This window comes from Conger conger, chromosome 17 (assembly GCF_963514075.1).
Source record: "Conger conger chromosome 17, fConCon1.1, whole genome shotgun sequence".
Classification (NCBI taxonomy): Eukaryota; Metazoa; Chordata; class Actinopteri; order Anguilliformes; family Congridae; genus Conger; species Conger conger.
This window is the reverse complement of record NC_083776.1, coordinates 24004410-24029158: the sequence shown is the minus strand read 5'-3', so window position 1 is coordinate 24029158 and position 24749 is coordinate 24004410. Positions and strand designations below refer to the sequence as shown.

General features: G+C 42.9%; 1 protein-coding gene across 1 annotated transcript in view; it reads right to left on the bottom strand.

Moving 5' to 3' along the window:
• The window catches only part of LOC133116666 (neural cell adhesion molecule 2-like), a 282790-nt gene extending 259997 nt beyond the window's left edge, over positions 1-22793 (bottom strand). Inside the window, exon 1 of the mRNA XM_061226498.1 lies at positions 22612-22793. Within this exon, the coding sequence (XP_061082482.1) occupies positions 22612-22663 (52 nt within the window). The 5' untranslated portion in view covers positions 22664-22793. The remainder of the gene's footprint in view (positions 1-22611) is intronic.
• Between the last annotated feature and the right edge of the window lie 1956 nt (positions 22794-24749).

The window sequence follows — 24749 nt, the reverse complement described above, 5'->3', positions numbered from 1 at the left end:
CATACTGATTTTATGAACTCCTGAGAGCACTGATTTGCTGAGCACTGATATAGCCCCACGCACATTCTATAAAATGCATGTTAATAAGGAAGTCTCTGTGGCAAACAGAGCCTAGGGAAGACAAAGTACAAAGCAAAACAGAACAAGATAGGAAAGGCTCTTTGGTCCAAGAAATGCCTGTATCTTTTACCTGAATTATGTTCTGTCCACCAATTAGCCATCTTTTCTTTACATGAGCTGCTGTTCCTTTTTGTTATGCCAAAATAATTATTTGTATTTGCAATTTTGCTCCAAATGTTTCTCCTCTCCAGTGGTTTTGGATTGCCATCTTGTAATGTGTCAGTACGCACAACCACAACACAGCAGATAATTTTGCGCTGCAATTATATCCCTTTGTAAATCTGGCCCGGAGTCTTTAGAGAATCGGAAGATGCACAACCCAAACGGTGAGTCCTACTGCCAGACACTACTACGTTAGCGAACATCAAAACCCAACCCAACGAGGACACGAAATGGGAGAACAGGAACATTCCGGATGATTTGAGGAAGGGAAGGGACACAGGAGGAGAGTAGAGGGAAAGTAAAGAATGAAGATCATTCTGGAAGGGTGAGCGGGGACCCGGACTGGGACTGCCTGGATGAGCTGCCGTGGTTTTATCTCACTCCAGAGAAGATGACAGGCTGAGGGCTGCTCGTACAGGGGGCACCCTGGGGGGCTGGCTGGAGGGGGTTCTGTCTGTCAGGGGAGGGGAGAGGCTGAGTGAGGGATATCCGCTGATGATGATGGGGGCGGGTGCGGGGCTGTTTATTCCAATTACTCACATTTTAAAAGACAAGTGGACAACTTAATATCGGGCTTGCGTGTTAGAGCGCCTTGTCAATCATCGGTAGGCTACTGCCAGCGGCCTTAATTCGTTCAGAAAGGCTAGCTGGTATTGCTGCTAACTGGAGTCGTCTTATATGGAACCACTCCTTTCCAGCAATTCCGATACGTAAAACGAAATAACACAACATCAACAAAAATTGCGTTGCTTGTTTCTGCGTGTACTGGAAGGCATTTCACAAAGGTTTTAGAAAATTCTGCCCTTAAAGAACAAAAATAAATAAATAAATCCATGATATATTTTCATATCTTTTTTGTGCTGCCGGGAGCGCAGTATTAATTTGCACGAGCTGACCTGGGTCCCCTGAAGGGCTGCTGGCATTATTACATGGGGGGGGGTTCTGGGGCCCACGAAGCCATGCTTACCTCAGACTGACCTCTGACTCACCCACGCCCTTCCATCGCCCACGTTTTGGTCTCTCCTAATTTAGTTTTTCGGCCTCCATCGTGTCCTGTCCCCTCCTCTCCTCTCCCGCCCCACTCCACCACTCCCTCTATTCCTCTATTCCCTACCTGTCCTTGGTAATGAAAGTTATGTTCCGTTAAGTTGCCCGGCTCCAGAGACATTTAACTGCACTGTAAAAGACAGCAACTCTGTCTGAAGAAGAAAGGGCTTATCGGAAACTGGACCGGCAGCTGTGTCCATCTGTAAGGCTCAGGTCCACAGGCCCAGGGACGCAGGAGAGACCGGTCTGAGCCGCCGGTCTAAGCCCCCACTCCGCACACAGAGTCAGGGCAAAGCCAAAGACCTCAGCGTGACTCTGTATGAGGGACCAGTTCAATCTCCCCACCCTCCTGCTTGTCTTATAGAGGCTCATCTCAATACCCACTGAACAACTCAGGTTTCATATGCAGGTATACTGAAGGCACAGACTTGGAGCGGCCAAGGATGTAATTTATGGGGGGGTTATAATGCCCTGAATACTGCAAGACAGCTCAAAAGACAACCCCCAAGAAAATAATTTGGTGTAATAAAGATGGGGATTTCATGTTGTGATTGGGATATGCTGATTAGTATAATTCAGCAGAAATGAGCGCTTGACAGCTGTTCTTTTAAAAAATGTATGCTGTGGGGGGGTTAACCCCTGGACAGGGTTGCAGTTATCAGGGTTTATGCATTCTGATCCCTCTAAATATTCAAGCAGAACTTATGGGTAAAGGTAAATCTCTTGTTTTACATTCATAATTCACTATAATAATAAGAATATTTATGATTCATAAATCATAATAGCAGATGCAATCTTTTCTATCTCAACAAGGATCACAGACGGCGTTATTCCATCATGAAACAGGTGCACATTAAGTAACATTTGCACCAGTGAGGAGCACTCTGGAGACAACCAAATGAACAGCGATTCGAGAGAGATCCGCTTCGTCTGCTGACAGCTGACTCACTGAGTCAGTTACGAGCACCTGGGTCCAATCAAAATTCAGCATTAGAAGCAGGTGTTACGGTGAGATAAGACCCAAAAAAACGGCTTTTTGGCAGGGCACACCAGCAGGGGGTCTGGCACCAGAGGGAAAAGGACGTCATACCTACGGTGAAATATGGCGGCGGGTCTTTGATGTCATGAGCTTTTTTTGTTGTTGTTTTTTTTCGGGGCCCCTGTAGCTGCCAATGGACACAAATCAAAAAAACCAAGTCCCCCCCTCCCCCCCCTCCCCAACTCTTGCTCAGGAAACTAAAACTGAGGAGCAAATTGATTGTTCCACAAGGCACTGATCCAAAGTATACCTCAGTATCAACCAAGAAATCAGACCACAAATCTACAGTTTCTTTTAATGGGCTGTTTCTATTTAACATTTTAGTTTTACGGATACAATTATACACTCAGTAAGCAATTTATTAGGCAGAGTTGTACACCAGCTTTTTAATACAAATATTTAATCAGCCAATCATGTGGGAGCAATTAAATGCATAAAAGCATGCAGGCGTGGTCAGGGGTTAAACTGTTTTTCAGACCAAAAATCAGAATGGGGAAGAAATGTGATCTAATGAGACTTTGACTGTGGAATGATTGTTGGTGCCACACAGGGTGGTTTGAATATCTCAGAAACTGCTGATCTCCTGTGATTTTCACGTATAACGGTCTCTAGAGTTAGCAGAGAATGGTGCAAAAAAACAAAATACATCCAGTGAGCAGATATTCTGCATGCAAAAATGCATTGTTAATGAGAAAGGTCAGAGGAGAAGGGCCAGACTGGTCAAAGCTGACAGGAAGGTGACAGTAACACAAATAACCACACATTACAACTCGGAACACACAATGCTAAACCTCTTAAGTGGATAGGCTGCAGCAGCAGAAGACCAATAAGTCTCAAAGATAAGTAGAATAAAAACCTAATAAAGTGCTCAGTGAGTGTACATTCACTGCCCTCCAACAGTAAAGAGTTCCATGCAAAATGAAACACTGATTAGTTACTGTAATACCTGTCAGTTATCCCTGATCTTACTATTGCCCAGAATAAAGTGGGGAGGGTCGACACAAAAACATCTGTATATGTGAAATACACACATACCACAAAATAAAAGCTGATTGTACTTATTCAGCTTTTGATCTCAAATCCAAATACCTAAGTATACAGCTCAAATAAAAAAAAATGTCATTCTCCTGTTCCCATACTTTTGCAGGGCACTGTCTGTACGGGTCCTGGTCCTGGTCCTGGTCCTGTATCAGTGAGATAAAACTCCAGGCTGACCAACCCAGCCTTGCATCACTGAGAGTCGAACGCGCACTGAGAGTGCAGCCCTGCGTCTCCAAAAAGCCATCTCGCTACCTGTGCTCGGACTTATCCTCCACACACACACAGGGATTTGCACAGACTCACATGATAAGCTAGCTTGAAATAGTTTCTCTCTCCTTCTTTCCATTCCATTTCTTTCATTTTATTTTATTTAACATTTTCCAAACTTGGAAGACCAGCGAGGAGAGATGGGGCCTCCTGTACTGAGAGGGCAGGTGGGACTGGAGGACTATGGGTCTTGGACTGTGACCTGCAAGGCTGACAGGCCTGGGTGGAAAGCTATTGGGAGGCCTCTGCGGTCATTTCCCTTCGGATGAACGGCAGCAGCACAAGAGTTTGGCATCCCGACTGAAAATTCCAGCTTCAACCAGCCTAAGCCAGCCAAGATGGTTTCAGCTGAGTTCAGCACACTTAGCTGGTTTTAGCCGGTCAACCAACTTTTCAGCTACTGAACAGCCTGCAGTCAGTTTGGCCACCGGTTTGGCCACCAGCTTAACCAGCTTTAACCAGCGGTGACCAGATAAGACCATCTCTGTATCTCTTTAACCAGCTGTGACCAGATAAGACCATCTCTGTATCTCTTTAACCAGCTGTGACCAGCTAAGACCATCTCTGTATCTCTTTAACCAGCTGTGACCAGCTAAGACCATCTCAGTATCTCTTTAACCAGCCGTGACCAGCTAAGACCAGCTAAGACCATTGTAGAGTTTCCAGCAAGGGACGCCCCCCCCCCCCCCCCCAAACAGAGGGAGACTATAGGCCAGTAGAGCTGTGGGGGTGGTCACGACATCAGCAGGCCTGAAGAGAGGACCCTCATTACGGATCTCTGATGAGCTATCACAGAAATCTCATTGACATCCAAACTGAGGAGACGGTTATTTTATTAGCAATTTACTCCATTATGAGAAACTTCTCTGATGTCTGACTCATCCGTTTTATCTAAAACTGTAAGTAGGCCATAGAGGGGGTCACTGCTGAATGGCAATCCTCATCAGGGTTTATTGAAAACTCAGAGATTCTCCGCACACAGAATTGCTCACGGCCAAAACAAAGTGCGTGTTCACACACAGCACCTATGATTTCCACCGAGACTGCGATTACTCCCCTCCCCCTAAAATCCTGTGGCGCGAGTGAGCCAGAAGCATGTAGGTGTGGAAGGCAACTTTGATTCAAAGGGAGCTTTTCCATTCGGATCCCGGGCTCATTAAGCCGAGTAGAAAGTTATTTTTCATGTTGGCGAGAGATAATCGCCCCTGTAAACAGGCTCCAGGATCAAGACGCAGTCGGGTTCTCCGTGGACTTTGGTTTAGAGGGGCTGAGTGGCGTTCAGACGAGTGATCCTTTTTTGTTGCAAGAGTTCGATAATCCAATCATTACTTTCCGGTAGGATTACAAATCGCTGCGGGCACGGGCCCTTGTGTTTCCTGCTGTACCACGGCCAGGCCTATTGAAGCCACACATTGGTTTTGTTCTCATGAAAGAGATATGAATTATGAAAGCTACAATTCCGAAAGGTAATATAGTATGTGGACACAACATGCAGGTACACCCTGCTGAAAAAAACAGCTCAAGCTAGATTTTGAAACCACTGCCAGCTGGTTGGCCAGTTCAGACCAGCACCCAGCTCGACATGGTCTAGCTGGTTGACCAGTTCAGACCAGCTTCCAGCTCGACATGGTTTGACCAGCTCGAGCTACAATATGTTTTGAAACAGACAAGCTCAGACAAGCTACCAGCACTGGCTGGTTGACCAGCTCATACCCAGCTAGACCAGCTTATGACCAGCTCAATTTCAAGCTATGCTTTCCAAACAGCCCATTTTCAGGAGGCTGCTCTGAAAATGTACTTAACTAAGCTAATAATGACTTGACACTAGAGGTATTTTAGCTATTTTTCCCCATTTAAATAGTGGTAATACATTTTAAAAGTTGATCTTGCTTCCACAGTTTAACCCTGAGGGAAATATGGCTTTGTCCATGCTCTGTTTCCACTTGGTTAAAAAAACTACTTGAAAGCACATAGTTTTTCTATAATTTTGCCATCATAATTTTATCACTTTAAAATCATAATTTTACCATCCATGCGGTGACATTGAAACATTGCTGCAACGCCAAAATAACCTACTGAGCATTGTTGTGGCAACCTCATTTATTAGCTTTTCATGTAAACCGGGACTCATATGTTCTGTGATTAAGGTCCTCTTCCTGTAATGGGTTCAGCTCATTCGGCATTTGACAGGCTGTTGTTCTGGTTTCTCTTCCACTCGATATTATCTGCACAATCAGGGCAGGGTTTTCAGCTTTAGAAAATGAAATGCAGTTAATAGTTACTAATCTCAACCTTTAGGGAGAGACGGAGAGACTGGAGCTCTATTGAACCGCAGCCCTCTCTGGTGTTGTTACTGTCCGTTTATGAAAAAAGGCCATTATCTCCCGCTTTATTTCTGTCACCATCAGCACACAGATATGACTGCTGTTTACCCACAGAGCCTGGGCATAATCACCCCTCTGCAAAACAATTATCTTCATATATTCAGACAGCCAGTTTATACAAAGCAGCCAAGCAACAAAAACTCTCTCAGCACCGCAGGAGAAACAGATGAAGTCACAGTCACGCATGACTATAGGCACAGTCCCACTGGAAAGCTAAATTCATACACATAAAAATACTCACCCGACCACCATGGAAAATAAACATTCGTACAGTACACATGGACATCCAAGGCTACACATACATTCATCAACACAGACATACATTATAGCAACACTAAGCACACATTCATAAACACAGTTACACTGTCACATTTACCGTATTCACAAAAACATATATGCACAATCACAATGCTAAACCCACATTCATACTCACAAACATACACACACAATCACAATGCTAAACCCACATTCATACTCATAAACATACACACATAATCACACATTGTGAACCACACATTCATACTCACAAACATACACACACAATAACAATGCTAAACACATATTCATACTCACAAACATATGCTCAATCACAATGCTAACCACACATTCATACTCACAAACATACACACATAATCACACATTGTAAACCACATATTCATACACACAAACATACAACTATAACGTGAATCACACAGTCCTTTACCAGCTACAGGAGCGAGGAAAGTTCTGAGGAGAACAAAGTTTGGGAGAAGAGAAGTGAGTGGCTCCTCTCTGAAGGTTAGACCCCCCCCCCCCCCCTCTCTCTCTCTCCCAGAGCCCCACAGGTGTGTGCGCACGTCGGACATGCTTGGGCAAGCAGCGCTCCAGAGAGGCGGGGTGTTTTGGGGAAGGGCGACCGACGGGGAGCGCGGGTTTGAGGGGCTTATCGCTGGCGCAGGTGTCAGAAGTGAAGGGGATGAGAATGGAGCGCTTTAATCTGGTGACCTGGCCCCCAGAGGTAGAGAGAGCTAGACTGCGTGCAGCAGGTGGACCCTCTGATAAGAGAGCTGTTGTAGGGAGGGAGGGAGAGAGAGAGAGAGAGAGAGATGGAGAGGGACAGAGGGAGGGAGAGAGTGGGAGAGAGAGTGAGGGAGAGAGTGCGAGGGAGAGAGATGGCGAGAGAGAGGGGGGAGGGAGAGAGAGAAGAGGGGGATAGAGACAAGAGAGAGAGAGGGGGAGAGAGGGATAGGGAGAAAGAGGGGGGAGAGGGAGAGACAGAGAGAGAGGGAGAGAGGGTGAAAGAGGGAGAGAGGAATAGGGATAGGCTAATCAACTTAACTTTGCCTCATAAATATTTGCAAGTGTATTTTTGTTCCTCAACTGTGTTTGGCAAGTTCATTTTGATTGCTGTAGTTGTATTTGTAAGGGAGAAGGCTTAGACTTCAGATTAAAAGTGAGCCAAAGGTAAAGACAAATATTGATTTAGTCTAGGCCATAGTGAGCGGAGAGAAGACAAGGAACTCCAGGGAGTTTATTGTTTGCTGTTAATTCATCTCAGGAACAGGGGAATACGATCCTTATTTAATGAAGTCTTATTTAATAAAGTCTTATTTGATTTATTGTTCTTTTTTAATTCCTTTCAAATGAGATTTTTATTGCCGATATCTACAAAGTGGAGGAAGTGGGGGAAACATGGTGTTCAGATTCAGTTTCAAAAATGTAATTCGCTGTAAAATCACTCCACGTTTCCTTAAAAGTCGAGTGCAGTGGGCAAATAAATCAGAAAAGCCCTCGTCCACCCAGATGTCCTGAAAGCAATCAGACCCACACAGTTCACAGCCTGAAGTGTCTGGGCACGGAGTCCTCTTCCAGAGGACACTGAGCTCATCAACGTACAGCGGTGGATTCTGGGAAACAGCTGCCTTTTCAGTGGGGCGGATCGCTTTATCGTGATGCCAGGAACGGGATCACGTGATCTCCCGCCGGGCTTCATTACAGCTACGCCGGGATCCCAGCTGAGCTTCCCGGCAGAGAGACGTGCTGCGGCCACGATGCCCCGATCCCTCGAGTGACAATATCCCCGCAACCCGCTCAGCCCACGCGCTTATGGATCTCTCAGCGCCGACACGTAGACAGATGATCATTACCGACACCACTTAACCTGTTTAAACGGCGCTGCTGGGTTTTCCTTGGAGACCGTAAACTCCACGTACGTATTTGCGGAAAGCGCTTCGCACGAGGGCGGGATTTTCTTTTTATATGAAAGGGCAAGGTGGGGTCACGGTGCGCTGCGGTGTGAAAGTGCGCTGGGTGGAACTCCGGACAGGAAGCCAGAGGCCGGTCATAATGAGCGCTGCCATGGGGACGACCTGTTGACCCCTCGTTTCCTGGCATTCGATGTGATCCAGTTTCATCCTCGTAACATGGTCAATGGACTCTGATTTATAGTCCATGTTTTTCTCTCTATGTCTCACCATCATGTGGGGCAGTTCAATTTCATAGCACAATGCCTGGATTCAGATAGACTTTCGACATCTACAGTAAGTCTTTCTCAAACTGAACAAAATATCCCGGTCTTCAAATGATCTAATGACCATATCAAGTTTATTTGTAAACAAGAAAAAGCTGAGGTCCCGTCACACAACACAAAACTGAAGTATTACAAAAAAGTACATTAATCAGGAAATGGGTGCTGGTTTGTTCGTACATGAAAGATACGGCTGCACTATATATAGAAACATGTTTCTTTAAAAGCTTAGAGTCAATATTTCATCTTTTTTTCTTCATACCTTATGCGGTAGTAAACAACCAAATGTCAGAGGCCAAGTAAAATGGTTCCGGGAAAAAATCATTTTATCTATTGAGTGCGGAAAAGGCAGCCAATCAGCAACCTAGCAGGTTCCATGCGATTGAAAAAAACAAACCACATGATAATATAAAAGCTGTATGACCTTGTTGCCGATTGCGAAAGCATTTCACATGGCCTCTAATTAAAAGGAAAAATACACAAGCGAAGATAATACATTAAATTATCACACCAGAAACGTATTCCCTCTGAGAGACTCTACGCGGGTCTTTCATGCCTGTAGGCCATCCCACAATGAATCTGTATTACACTCACCTGTTAATAATTACCACAGCTTCCCTTTCTTCTGGATGTTCCAGTTTAACAAATACAAATGCACCAGGGTACGAAAAACATAAAAACTTGATAATTGTTCATGCTCAGGTGAAAATTTCCCTGGCTGAAATGCGCAACACTATCACCCATTTCAGGGTGAATTCAGTCATAAAGGTATCTGTACACCTTCAGAATGGCTGGAGCACAAACAAACAGTGTCTGATGAATATAATTTATCTTCTTAATTACATACTGCAGAAGAGAACACATAATTGCTTTGTTTTGTATTTTTTAGAAGTTTTTCTGTTTTGTTTTATTTTCCTGCGCGGCTGTTGTACAGTACGTCATTGGGTTCCTAATGCCAAGGAACAGTCCTTAATGGCAGTGATGCCAAATATCAAACAAACCAACGTCAGCCATTTTACATTGCCGCATTCAGGAAATGGTCTTTTAAACAGCTAACATTCTTTAACATAAAATTTATACAGTTGGGTATTTACTGAAGTAATTCATGTTAAATAAGTAGCTTGCACAAGGGCACTTGATACATGGACTTCCCAGCTCAGAATCAGGTAATGGAAAAGCCATGGCCAAGGGACTCTCAGCCTTTAACTTTGAAGAGTAGGCTTATTAAAACGTTTTTAGAAGGTCGATGTTCTAGAACTCCATTGCTTTGAACTACCAGCAGTGATTGTGACATCAGCATTAATGTTCAGATTATTTGTAATCTCACACCTTAAAGGGCTAATGCGCAAGTTCAAAATCCCATTGATAGCTCTCAGCATGTTAACAGATGCACCACATGAAATGTGAATTCAAGGTGTCTTGGTGGCGCAGCCTGTAGAGCACTGACCGCATGCTCATTGTGAGCCACGACGTCGGCGGTTCGAATCCGACCGTCTGACATTTGTCGCATGTCTTCCCCTCTCTCTCGCTCCCGTTCTTCCTGTCTCTCTATACTATATACTGTCCAATAAAGCTGAAAAAGGCCTAAAAAAATATCTTAAAAAAAAAAAAAGAAATGTGAATTCAATGTAAAACCGAACTGCCCTGCAATGTTCGGATAGAGAACGGCTTCACTCAACTCGTGAAAGAAGCACGATTTGAGGTCCTGTGTAATTGACCCAGGCACATAGCAGAAAGAGACAGCAGAAGTGGTCAATTTAAGCCTGCAGTGTACACAGCTCTGTGCTCGTTTTTGTGCTGTGTGGTCGTTCCGTTTTTTGCTTGTGCGGGAGGTGTTCCGGCAGCGCCAATGTAAAGCTGCACCAAGCAACAGCGAGGGTCAATAACAAAGTGACCCAATCACATCACAGGAGAGAAAACACCACACTACAGGCCTGTCCGTTTCCACAATCCTGAGACCCAGAAGACACCGTTCTGTTTCACTCACTGGAAAAAGGAATGTCTCTGCTGTAATGAAACAGCCTTACAGATAGAGAGGAAACTCATTAAGAGAGCAAAATCAACATAGGGTTGGAGAGCTGACAGCTAAACACATGCAGCGGGAAGCACAGTGGGCTCTTGGGAAGTCATTCCCAAGCACAGCATTTCTCTCAGAGCACGGACACTCTAGGGACCAGGGAGGAAAGACTTTCCTTTCTCCTCCTCTGGGATACAATCACGGAGACATGAGCTTTAAAAGGAGTTGGAACCAGGAGGAACATACAGGAGGAGAGCAACCTTCCAACTGGAAATATTGGCAATGCTCAGCAGCCAAATACAGTGTGCTTTTACTTCTTTCAAATTCAATACAACATAGTGAACCTTACCAGAATGAAACAATAGGTAAACTTTAATTTAATTGTACAGGTTGTGATTGACAAAAATAATATAAATGCCAATGTAGTGACACTTCTTGGGTCACAATGCAATCAGTACAGACTGTGGGTGAAATGGCATCCTCTACAGATATCTGAAATTCTACAACTAGAACACAACACCCCTCTTCCACAAGAAGGCCAATCAACCAAAAAGATTAATTCACACCAAAGTTCACACCAAATGCACCGAAAAAACACCTTTCTTTCAAAGTCAGTCATCACTGCTTCTCTCAGCCTTGGTAACCATAATTACAGGCAATCAGACTAGTCCATAATTGGGGGGACTATGTATAAAAAGGGCTGTAATTCCTACACAGTTCATCCAATTTGGATGTAAAAACTAGATTAAAGCTGGAAGTCTGCACTTCAACCATATTATGAATGTTTTATTTCCACTGTTTGTTTGCTGGAATACGGAGCGAAAAACAACACTGTCCACTGTCCAAATAATACTTACGGACTGCACTGTATATGAACTTGCTGGGATGTTATTTTCTTAACAAATGGATAAGTCACACATGTACTACGTACAACAAAGTGCAGATCGAACACAGGAACAATATACTTGTCGCCCCCTCATTTACCAAGGTGATTATAATTTTTGTGTAATTACATGCAATTACATTCCAGTCACATGGCAGACAACACTATCCAGTGCAATGTACAGAAGTGGAGAACATCAGTGTGTCTCAGAAATAAAAAACTGTGATAAGGTAGGTACAGAAGGTACAGAAGGTCCATTTAAAATCACTATGTGTAAAGTTAGCCAAACAAACCAACAAGTATTATCGTAAATACATTGGAAATACTACATCTAGATTTTCAACCAGAAGGAAATCCAACAAAAGAGGTTAGCTAAACAAGGTAAGGGGAGCCATAGTGCAGGATGAGGAGGTGGGTCTTTTGTATTAGCGTTTAGCCGGGGGCTACTGAGGTAAGGTTGGCCCTTCTATCTACTGAGATCAGAAACCATGACCCTTAGGTGCCATGTCAGGGCAACTGCACAAAGCTGTTACAACGCCAAGTTCATGGACTTCTGGTCATTTTCAGCACCGCTAACAGAGGACATTATTGGCAAAACACTTTGTATTGCCACCGTCTGAACTGAAGTGGCTCCCATTTACACGTTTCTCAACCTCTCTGCCTAGGGAGAATGGACTCAATCAATCAAAGCTATGTTTAATTCATTAAGTTACGCTAAACCACCTCCCGTTGTCCTCCACCAATGGCTGGAAAGAAGGGAATCAATCAATCACGGCGATGTTTAGTTCATCAGCGTTCACTCAGCCATCCCGTCCAGAGTCTTGTGCAATGAACCATGCTGTGTGAGCATTATCCCCAAGTCGATATCCCTGATTGGAGCAGCAGTCACTCAAGTGGGTTCTGATTGGCTGTGCTCGTCCAAAATGAGAGCTGTTTAGCGGACATCAAACTGTTCCTTTCTACATCATTCAAACAAATCCATCCCACACTCACCTGCTGAGTATCCCCACCAACCAATCAGACAAATTGCACGTTTGATAAACACAATGGAGCCTTGAGGCTTATTTTTCAGATGACACGTTGGGCTTATTTTATGTGGTTAAATGAAGACAGTGGCAAAGTTCAAAGGCTGGTGGTGGCTGTTAAAATCACTCATACACACTTTGTGAACTCCTGTGACATACAGTACTGTGCAAAGTCTTAGGCACCTGTATAACATTCTGTACAGATAAGATTTTTTCAATAAATAAACATACTATGCATTTTACATTACATTTTAGTAATTTGGCAGAATAGTTAAAAACTGAATCAAATCAATATTTTTTGTGACCACCCTTCAGCATTAAAACTGCATCACTTCTCTGAGATAGCCAACGCTGTCCTGCAGTTCTATAAGAAAATCAGCAGGGAGATTGGTCCACGGATGTTGTAGAACTTGCCACAGTTCTTCTGCAGACGTTGGTGGGCTCCTTGCTTCTGATCTCAGACAGCCTTGATCAAGTTTTTATGTAAAAAGTAGTCTACTGCTTACACTAATATGTAACTTTTTGTATATATATATATATATATATACAAAAATGTCTCTGTAAAATTTAATCTTTTGGAAAATGAGTATTTGGAAATCTTAGACTTCTGCACAGTACTGTAGTTTGCACCATAAACATCTGAATGCCAGGCTTTTCCATCCAAAAGCTTCACGCTTTATCAGTTTTTGCCCTCACAGTTAAAAAGTAGGTTTAAACAAAGAAGGAATGGGAATGGAGAGCATGGGCCTTCATGGGAATACAAACGGGGTGTATGTGCCAGTGTTACTAATGAATATGATACTACATCTAATTATGCACAACAAGATTCATGTCTCGTTGTGGCTGTGGAACATAAGTACCCAACATCAGGCGTATTAATGTCACAGCAATGAATTACCACTGGCTGCTGTCATTACAATGATCATCTGTCATTTGCTAATGTCAATAGTGAAAAGTAACATTCATTATTTTCTCCTTTCCGAAAGCAAAATAGTTTAATTAAGTGCATTATTTTTAGGTGGTTTTCTTCCTGTCTGTTTCCCTCTAAACTGCTCTTTGTTGAACAACACCAAAAACAGAAGTTCAGCAATACCAGAAACATAATTTTCATGACAAAATATGTGTCATGAAAATAATCTGTACTCAGTAATGCTATAATTGTCCCAGTATTTAGAACAAACAGTCATTCGGGCCATTTAGGTATTTTAAGTTTAGCTGATCCAGCGATGTTCCTTGTGTGAGAGTCAAGTCTAGCTTCAGCAGAGTCAGTGCTCAATAAGCTCATCTCTACGTGAGAGGGAGTCATGTACAGCTATAGCAGAGTCAGTGCTCATCTCTGTGTGAAGTTCAGGTATAGCTTCAGTTGCTGCTGTTCCCATGGTGAGGGGTTCAGCAGTGCTGTCAGTTGTTAGTTGGGGAGGCAGGATTGAGGTCAGACAGGTTAATGGTTGGCTGAGGGTAATATAAGCCTGGCTCTGGTGAAGCCACAGTCTCGCCACCTGCCCAAGTAACAGCATAACAACATCGACTTCAAGTGACCCTAGTGATGCAGAAGTTAGTTTACTCCAATGTCAAATAAGCAGGACTTTAATAAAGCTAACGGATGGTCTGTAAAATTTTCAGATTTATGGTTTTCATTCCTGCGGTGTATTTTTGTCAAATTAGGTCATCCCAGTCCTACTTTAGAAAGACCTTTTCCCATATGTCCCTTGATGGCATTTCTTGATGGAAAGAACAGTCCAATAACTTTTTGAACTTTGAACTACTTCTGTCATCCAACAGGACCCCCTCATCCTCATCCTAACACACACACACACACACACACACAGACTCATAAACACAAGTGCACACACACAAACACAGAGGCTCTCTCACATGCACACACACACACATACACACAAAAACACACAGAAACATACAAACACACATATACAGGCACACAACAAAGTATGTTATTTTTTGAAAAAGGTTCTAAAAGTAAAAAACTAATTTTACTCAGTTTTGTGTTGTAAAAGGCAAATGAGGTTATGTGTGGCGATGAGGCTCAGAAGGTGGTCTTATTTTGCTTAATCCTGATGATCCTACTGAGCTCATTAAAACCCCACAGATATGAGGGAACCAGAGCCTGGGACCAGACAAGGCTCGGAAACATCACATGACCTATACTCCTCAATTCAGTTAAATTCAACAATTCACTTCCCGTAAATTCAGTCGAGCTGAATTCGGCTTAGTCTGGATCAAATCCAGCAAAAGCCCAATTGAATTAAGACAAATAACATTTTTTTCACTTCATTCCGCTTTACTTCAATTCACCGCAATTCACTTTGATTAGCGTTCAGCCTGGCTGACTGTCTGCGGAGCGGTCACGTGGACTCAGTCAGAGCTGCAAGGCAATTAAAACAGCTGCTGTCCTGCCTCACCGCCTGACTGCACCCAACCCGACTCACGCCACATCCCACAACCCCATCAGAGGCCAGGCCCAGACTGCGATGATGTCACCTGAAAAACAGGCTTCTCTGCAAGGTTTTTTTTTCTCATTTAAGAGTGAACCTTGCACTACCTGTGTAAATCTGCCATCTTTTTCATCCTCGCTTGGAGCAGGCGACCTCAAGGTCATCGGCTCCCGGTCCTAGATCAGGCATTGGAGATCTAGCAGGAGCGCGGAGGTTATCTGCACCTCCTGCTGCAGAGGCAGGTTATCGCCTCCTCTCCCAGGCTGTGGGGGAGCTTGTCCTCCTGCTCCTCGTCTTCCAGAAGAATTAGGTCCAGAGCCGTCAGGCCCCAGGAGGGATAAAATCTGGCACGACCGTCCTTTCATTTCACTGCGAAATAAGAGTTCTGTGGAGCAGAAAGAGCATCCCGGTAAATCCGCTCACGTGACTCCCAGCGCTTTTCCTGGGATCGAGCGCAACAGAGACTAATGCAGTTCCTCTGTCCCCCGCGCCGAAAACATCCCGTGCTTTCACACCGGCGGAAAGCAGAGCGAGCTGCTGATAGCCCCATCCTTCAGAACAAATCAAGTCACAATCAGATCGCCACACGCTTTGATGGAGAAGCACTCCGAGGTAAGGCAAACGAACACCGCGACAAAGACTCCTTAACTCCTGAACGCCTCGGCCACTTAAAGCCCCATAATGCCCTCGGCGTTGTTCACAATGGCCGTTTCTCCCAAACGCTACGATGAAGGATTTCTTACCAGGAAAAAAGCATGGCCCATTTCATCCAGCCCTTCTGGGTACAGTAGGGACACAGTGTATTCTATTGTGGCTTGAATACAGAGGGTAGCTTGTATGAGACGCTTACAGTTAGCATGTGATGCTACACGGTAAACAGCATGACCCCATAGGTGGTAAGTGGTGATGGTGTTGAGGATCAATACAATGATTGTGTGACTCATGAAATCCCCTGGTAAAGTAAAGCAACCAGTTTTCCTAGCTGACAAAGCTCTCTGTGAAGTGTTTCTAGAAGTTATGTTTACACAATTGCGTAATTCTATCACATTTGCCCACCAAACCCCATGTTGAGTCGCCTGATTTCTGGATGGGGTCGCCTGAAAATCTTTAAAAATATAAAATGCAATTTGTGTCCGTTTAAAATATGTGGACGTAGGCCGCTACATGTTTAGCATTAAAACTACAATAAAGCAATGAGGCAGGAGAGGTTGTGGTATATTTCCAGTATAGTTGTGGCTAAAGGGTGTTTTTATTTTATGGGGTGGCCTGTAGAGTAGTGGTTAAGGTAAATGACTGGGACATGCAAGGTTGGTGGTTCTAATCCCGGTGTAGCCACAAAAAGGTCCACACAGCCATTGGGTCCTTGGGCAAGGCCCTTAACCCTGCATCCAGGAGAGGATGGTCTCCTGCTTAGTCTAATCAACTGTACGTTGCCCTGGATAAGAGCATCTGCCAAATGTCAATAATGTTATGTAATGTAATGTAGTCACAAGATATGACTACATGTGGGGTCAGAAAAATGTTTGAGAACCCCAGACATAGGGTGACAGAATGGCCAGGCTATATCACATGGTTTAACATCTCAAGCAAAATAAAAGCTGAATAAGTTCAATCAGGGCAAGGACAAGGCAATGAGAAGTGATTCAGACAAAACAGTGTTAAACACTTGAGGGAAATTTCAAGTGAAAAAATATCTACAAATGCAAAAAGAGTATAAGAGGGTAGCGAGACCAAAAGAACATCTACAATCAAAATCAATCTTCCATTATACATCTGCAGCACTTAAATCCCACACAATTACAGTAACAAGATTACTCCGCTTTAATATTGTAAATGAGGGATTCATCCATTCTGCTGATAGCAGACGTTTCACCAGACATTCAGACGTTTAGAGACCGTAAGGAGGTGGGCGGGGACTTTGCCAAGGGGTCGAGGTAGGAGGCCGTGGCCTCTCAACCACTACAGCACTGTAGAATGTAGAACATTCAGTCACAGGTAACGAGGAACTACACAGGCACCAAGTCAGCAAACAAAACAGAATCTAGGCGTCTAGAGGGGTAGAAATGTAGGTTGAGAGACATTTGGATGCAAACAGACTAGGTTATCCCCAATATAGCTCAGGCTTCACCTGGATATAGTCTTGTGACAGCTAGAAACTTTTCAAATAAATGTAGGCAGGTTTTCACCTAAGCGCTTAGAGTTTCACCGACTTTTCACTACAAGAAAATGTCTACTGGGTAGTTTGAGGGACATCTGTGGTTCATTTCTGACTGAGGGACTAGGGTGATAGAGTCAAAGCCCAACATCAACAAGTTAACACTTTAACACGCTGTCAGTGAATAGTTTTATTTTTTTATCAAGTCATCATGACTTTCTCACCATCCTGGGCTGTATCACTTGTGAAGAGTAGATGTTCCAGGATGTGAAGCATGATATTGGGGTCAACAAGCCCCATGTTACCACGGAATTTCTGCAACCCTTGGATGCTGGCTACCAAGACCACATCCAATCGACTCAGCTCTGACATGAGCCCATTTTACAGCTGGTGTGTTTCACTGTACTGTAAACCCACTGAGGTGGTGCACTTGCTCAGGGGCAAAAAGACAGTTAACCGTAACCAAAACAACTGAAAAATATCCTTTTGTGATCTGTATAGAATGTTCTGGAGGTTCTGCAGTGCCCAAATGAATTGCAACTACCCAAATCACAAAATCAATCAAAGTGTTTTGTTAGCCTTTTAAGCACCAGAATTGTCCTTATGAGACATTGTTATGAGAAAGCCAGAACAGAAAAAGTTCTCTACCTCCTCTTCCTCATCCCCAACTTCCCAGAGGCTAAAGAATGAAGCTGCATCCCATTTCCATGTCTCTGGCATGTATCTAAATGCCATGCTTAAAGAGCATCTTTAATTTAGCATGTATTAGCGTAATAGCTGGAAAGACTTTCTGCTCCAGGACACAATATAACTTCATTTATCAGACAGATGTGTATGATCTCTTCAATAGGTTGATACACTGAACCTGTGTACTGTATATTAAACTCTCGAAAGAGTTAATACTCCTGTCAAGAGATGATAACAAAGTACAGCACATTATAATACACATGACTAATGTTTGACTTTCAATATGCACACAGTATTACACAAGTAAGCTGTGTGTATCCAGGCGAAGGATAAAAATAAAAAGTCATGCGATTGCGCAGCTTTTTAACAGGAAAACAAAGCTCATGTCTGTAACGTTGAAACAGCCCTTATTATGATTCACAAGCCCGCTGACTCCAGCCATTCCTTAAATTGATTTTCCTGATACAATTCCCTCAGGGAGTAATTCCATTTTCATACAGGCCGTGCGTGTGCTCTGCTTTTACTCAATTAATCACATAATACAATCAATTTCTCTGCATGAAAAGGCACGGACAAGCCATTTCTTATATGAACAGCTCTGTATGTCTTTAATAGGACAATCTGTATTCTATTACAGCATCAAAATAAACCCACATGCTGATACACAACAAATATACTGAAGGGATTATTTAGGAAATTGCAGGACTAGGAAGTATATTTTAAGTACATTTTCTTTCTTTTAAATATTTTTGCTCAAATTTGATGTTAAATGACAATGACATCAAGCAGTGCAGGAAAGTTTCAGTTAGGATGGAATAATATTCCCCAATGGTGTGTGTGTGCATGGATTTATTTGTGTGTGCATGCATGCGTGTATTAGTGTATGTGTATATAGTTGTTTGTGTGCTTAGTGCATGTGGATTGAGACTCCCTCCTGCGTGTGCTGTTCCAGGCTCAGTGTGGAGATCAGTGTATGTGTATGTGTGTGTGTGCGCGTGTGTGTGTATGTGTGTGTGAGTGAGTGTGTGTGTGTGTGTGAGAGAGAGAGAGAGAGAGAGAGATCGTGTGTAATGTGTGTGTGTGTATTAGTGTATGTGGATTGAGACTCCTTCCTGCGTGTGCTGTTCCAGGCTCAGTGTGGAGATCAGTGTGTGTGTGTGTGTGTGTGTGTGTGTGTGTATTAGTGTATGTGTGTGGTCTCTCTCCAGCGTGTGCTGTTCCAGTGTGGAGATCAGTACATTTAGGCAGCTCAGATGGGCGCTATATACAGTACAGTCAGGCACTCTGCACCCAGACATAAATCTTTTAGAGCTCCTACTCCTGACATTCACTCAAAGAGTCAGAGAAATTGCTTAATTATGGCGTTTAACATCTCTTATAGTGGTCTCTTGTGAGCTTGGTCCAACCCATAATTTATTTTACCAAGCCATTGAGTTCTCCCATCAACCTTCCAGAGTATATTAGCAATGACCTGGAGAGAGGGAAAGCGAATCTGGTTCCTAAGTATAGCCATGATCCTCCCAAGAGAGGATAAGCCTGTATTTAAACATGGCTCCCTCTTACAGGCCCACATACACTAATTCTGTCAAATAAAAAATAAAATAAAAGTTGTTTCTCACATTGTTGAAAAACATGCCATGTAAATGTCACAATGTTAGTGCAATATGCATAATAGGAAAAGGAAAACATTGATACAATGCCGCTGGCGCTGAAAAAAAAGCACTTATTGTTTTTGTTTATGACTGCTCTACATGCGTGTTTCGCTATCTATGAATGTGAAGCTTTTCACTTGTTGAGGAATTTAGGCACTTGTAAGTCGCCTTGGATTAAAAGTAAGATGCAAAACTACAAAAAAAAAATGTTAATGTAAAATGTTCCTGGAACATGGTGACGTGTTGCTGTTCTGAGAAGCAGGGGCGTTGTTCACGGCAGGCGAGGCCTTGGGCATTGTAAAGCTGTGTTTACTTGCCTATCCACTCGCATAATGGAGGGACACAAGGAGAGGCCGACTTCCTGCCTCTGAAGATGGCCACTCCACAGCACAGGAGACGCTATCGGGAAACCGTCCACATGCGCTGCTCTTTGTCTCATTGTTCGCGGCTGAACAGTTTTGACACTACTGAGAGAGGTTAATATGTGAGGTCATTTTCAGCGCTACCCCGAGACTGCAAGAATGATTCTTACTGTTCTTCCACTGGTCGGCAAGCGGGGAAATGGCTCGGCCCTCCAGCAACATTACGATGAAACCACTAAGTGAAAATGTGAGAGCAGTATCTCTCACAGATAAATGTCACGGTGTGACTTTACGTGCTAAACAGCACTCTGGCATCCCTAAATTAAAAGAAATGGGCTAATTCAGACCACTGCGACCCGGCAACCAGCACTTCTTCGCTGTACATGCAAAGTATAGCATATATACCCATACGCAGTATCTCTCACAGATAGCAAGGGTTCTGAAAAACTGAGCCTTTAACAAGTAAGCTAGAAAACCAGGAACAGTGACAAGAATTTCAAACAGTATTGATATTGCTTTAAATGTCAATAATTTAATGGAAACGGAACGAAAGCCTTCACTGCTTTGTACTACAAGCTCATACTAATGTCCGAGAAAACCACTTTCAACATCACAGCAGTAGAATCCTCCTTTCATTAAATCACAGCCTTTGTGTTTATGATTGGTATAGCAAACTAAATCCTTGCAAATTGGAGGGTCTACAGCTACACATAATCAGGTGTGAGGAAATTAGCAATGACTGCAACTTCACAATTATGTTTTGCTGTTGTTCTCATCAGTCAGTCCACCAGGAACATTGACGTCTCTGATGAGATTGGGATGCAATCCGGACTACTTGTTTTTATTGTCATCGTCATCATCATCAACATCGTCAGCCAAGGCAGCATCTTCAAATTGTTATTACAAATTGTTCCAATTACACAATTAGCACTTCTTCTTCAACCACAAAACAAGTTTCACCTCATAATGTTCATGAGGACCACATCTAAAGCCCCTCACGCTAAGTCATAGTTAATAGTTAAGGTAACATTTCTGACAGTTACTTGTTTTTCACTCCAAACTTGAGTAGACTAAACATTCATTACTTTAAGTGCCGAGGAGCAGAATTGTGGGCCTTACACTACTGACGCAGATAATCGTATTTCATCCTGCTTGGGAAATATATAATTGCTAAACGCGCCTTTTATACAGCTGATGTTGTAATTAAGCGAATGTTTTTGTGGCTCATCTGGATGGCAAAGTATGCGACAAACGCTAATGGATTCCGTAAATAAATAAGTAAAAAAATAATAATAAAGCAGAAGAAACGAAGGACCGCTTATCTTGAAGGCAATAAATTGCACCAAACAAATTATGCAACAAAAAGGAAACACGCTATACGGAAATCTGTCGCTGAAACTACTGCAATATAAAATTAATAGTAACAATGGGTTAACAAAAGCCAGAAAATAGTCCTATAATACTGTATCTTCGATAAAAATGTGTCTTCCCAATTGTACCGTGTGTTCATGTAACGTCGGACGTCTATCCGCAACACCATAGTAATTTAAATACCCTGCCATTTGAAAATATGCATGAATGTGCCGCAAAATATCAACAGCCCCGTAAAGGTGGCGTTTCTGAATCCGCCTGTGTTTCATTCGGCTCCCCTGACTACATTACGTGCCAAAGGCGGAGGATGCTCTCAACATCTGCATCCTCCAGATCCATCGTTTTAAATCAATGCATAGCGCTCTACCCCCACCTGCCGTCCTACGTCAAGAACCAAATCTTTTGTCCAGACAAACAATCTTTCTCCGCTCCCCTGGGACCCGGAGACGCGCACTTTATTGCTCAAAAAAGTTCAGAGTGATCGAAGGACAGAGAAGGCAAAGCATAACGACGTAATGACATTCTCCTGCGTCCTGTTCGGTGCTCCAGTCTCACGAATGAGACGACGTGGCTTTCAATCACTTTCACCCAATTCCATTATTTCATCCACATTAGCTACGTCTGTGCGTATTATCGGCTTGATACCTACAAAATGTATACTACATACATCGTACCGCGCCTACATTAAAGGTATCGCGTGCAGTCTTCCCGACGTGTTTGTGCATTTCGCCTAACTTTTTACAGCAATAATCCAACTTCTTGTATCCATTAATTTTCATTAAGAACGAATATAGCGTAGACGTTTGGATTCACGTCTTACGAACTTGTAACCAAAACTTGGAGAGCAGCATATACAAGAAATAATGGAGGCATTTTTCGACATCTGGCTTAAATGCTAAAATAATTTGCATATACTCTGAGCTCGTAACATTGTATTGCTAGCCTAGCTGTCCCCTGCACCTGTTATCTAACTGAAGTCGTTTTATTCCATTCACATCCTATAATATTAGTACCTTTCCTCTATTCGAACGACATCGTCGCTGGAAAAGGCTTCACTTGGTGCCCAGAAAAGCTCATAGATCACATTCCAGCGGCATTGTGGCACAATACACAACTTGTAAAATGTTTAAACGGACCAAAATATCACAACAAGCCTGCGATCATTTCAATGAATGCATGCACCATTGAGGGATGGAGAAAACGTCAGAAAACGAGACACCGATTTCATTGACAATTTAAAAAATGCATTCTCTCCGAAAGGACGTGCTCCAACTACAAAACACTGCATACCCAATAATCCGCCCCTTTCTCTCATCTCGTTCAGCCACATCTCCCCTAACAACCTACAGCACTTCCAATCAAGACTAAGATGTGAGCGGAGGGGTGAAATGAAACCTTGCAACTTATTCCTTCACGCAAATGAATATATTTTTTCCCTACCTTGGCTGCCGCAGACGAGCAATCCGAGGAAACAGATGATGTTGGGAATCATTTTGAGCAGGTTCAGGAAACTGACAGCTTCCCCCTTGTTCTCTGCGAGTTGTGAGAGCCGTTGCTGAGCGAAGACCGATTCTCTCGCTCCTCTCCGTCAGTGGCTGGCGCGCACACTGTTCACGCGTTCACTGCCGACCACAGAGACGATCCACAGTCAAGCGCGAGCAGCAGCCTCAATGCCGCACTGTTCACACACTGCTGAGGCAATTGAGTCTGCGTGCGCAGTACCGTATTGTTCCAAGACAAATATCCATCCGCAAAACATTAAATAAATCAGTCAATATATGACCATAAATGCGCATTTATTGTGTGTAATGTACAATACAGATATCCGTTAAAACACGAGTTTTATATTAATGGACTTGCACGAGTTTGGATATCATTTTAAAGTGCAAACACATTTTAATTGACAATGTTGTCACCAGTGGGTGTTGCACAGTGAGAGTGGGGAGAGTTAAAGATGAATGATTGATGGCACATGGACCTGTAAGACTTCAGGGAATAGTATTTCAGGTGAGCTAAGAGGACCAGCTGTTCCACTGATGTTCAGTTTAGTGACTTTGCTCCAATTCAATCTGTTATGCTTACCAGCCATGATTCATAAATCAATGGAAGTATTCATTCACTCAAGTTAAGTGTGTTGTGCAGCTTGGGGTTACTAGTCAATTCTCAAGAAAGTTCAACTCCAGCCTATCAACTTGTAAAGCTACAGCCTGATTAAGGTGTCATGAATCCATTAACTGCTCACACACTGCAGTATTCAGACCTTGGATGTGGAGAACCATATGCTGACAGGGGCACTGTCCAGAGGATTTCCTATGCTGTGGTTTAGCACGCAGTGTGATTTTGTCAACCAATTTGATATACTGTCTCATAATGATGTGAACAAAGTTGTTGTTTTTTTGGCTGGAAGTCATGGGGAATGTCATGGGGTCAAATCTAAAGTAGGAGACAGTACTCTTTGGAACTATTTGGAAAATTCCATCTGTACAATAGAATATAGAATAGAATAGAAGGTGAAGCAATTCTAATGTAGTGCATCTACTACATGAATATGTGATTAAATGGAACAGAGCGTTTACTTACTTTTGCAGGAAGAACATAAAAGGCATGAAAGAAATAGACTTTCTTGTAATAATTAATTAATAATTAATTTTATCAATTCTCAAACACGCTACATGAAGCAAGTTTGCACAATCACTGTACTTGGAATGTTGAAGAACTTTGCATTTCACCTGGGAAGAAATTAGTTATTAATAACGCATGAGGAAATGAGACAAGTTTGTAATCATGCACTTTTTGATTATATGTTTCAAGATAAAAGAGCCTGGTGTCATGGAAACAAAAACTGTATGTGCAGATGAAGTGCAGTTTTAAAACGGATTACTAATGTCAAAATAATTTAAGAATTTCTGAAGAACACCAGCAACAGTATAAATCTAACTGAATGAAAGAAATTCACAGCAAATTCACACCCAATTTGCAGTAAATGATATGTTTGTCTAATGCCTTTGGGTTGAATAAGAGACAACATTTAACACTTTTATCTCCAATTATTTGATTGTCAGGGAGATATCCTGATGGAAAAGTGATAGAACATTGATCATTTATTAATTAATTATTATTCAAGAGTATTCCTTGTTTCGGCTACTGTCCAATGCTGTAAAAGCAGATTCACCAGTTAGCCTGCAGCAGTGATTACATTTTCTGTGCAAAAGCTTGATAATTACACTTTCGGGGACACGCTTCCCTCCTCTCTGTCGTTATCATCGACATATCTACAGGATGTGTTCCTCATGATTATGAATGATGTGAAGTGCTGAGATGCACGAAACATGAGGTCACTGCTCAGATTCAGTCCTCCCATATTAGGCTTGGTGTACACCTGCCGATGATTCCTCCCATCCTAATCCCGACTGCAGCCAGTCAGGCCGACTGCTGGTGCCAATTATCCTCTAGCATGACAGAGCTCAAGACTCCCGATTTTGCTGACCAAGATTAGTTTTCAAACACGTTAGATTTTGTCGGCTGACTAACAGACCGATTCGCGTAGTGTGAATTGGTCAAAAACCAAAATCTGAAAT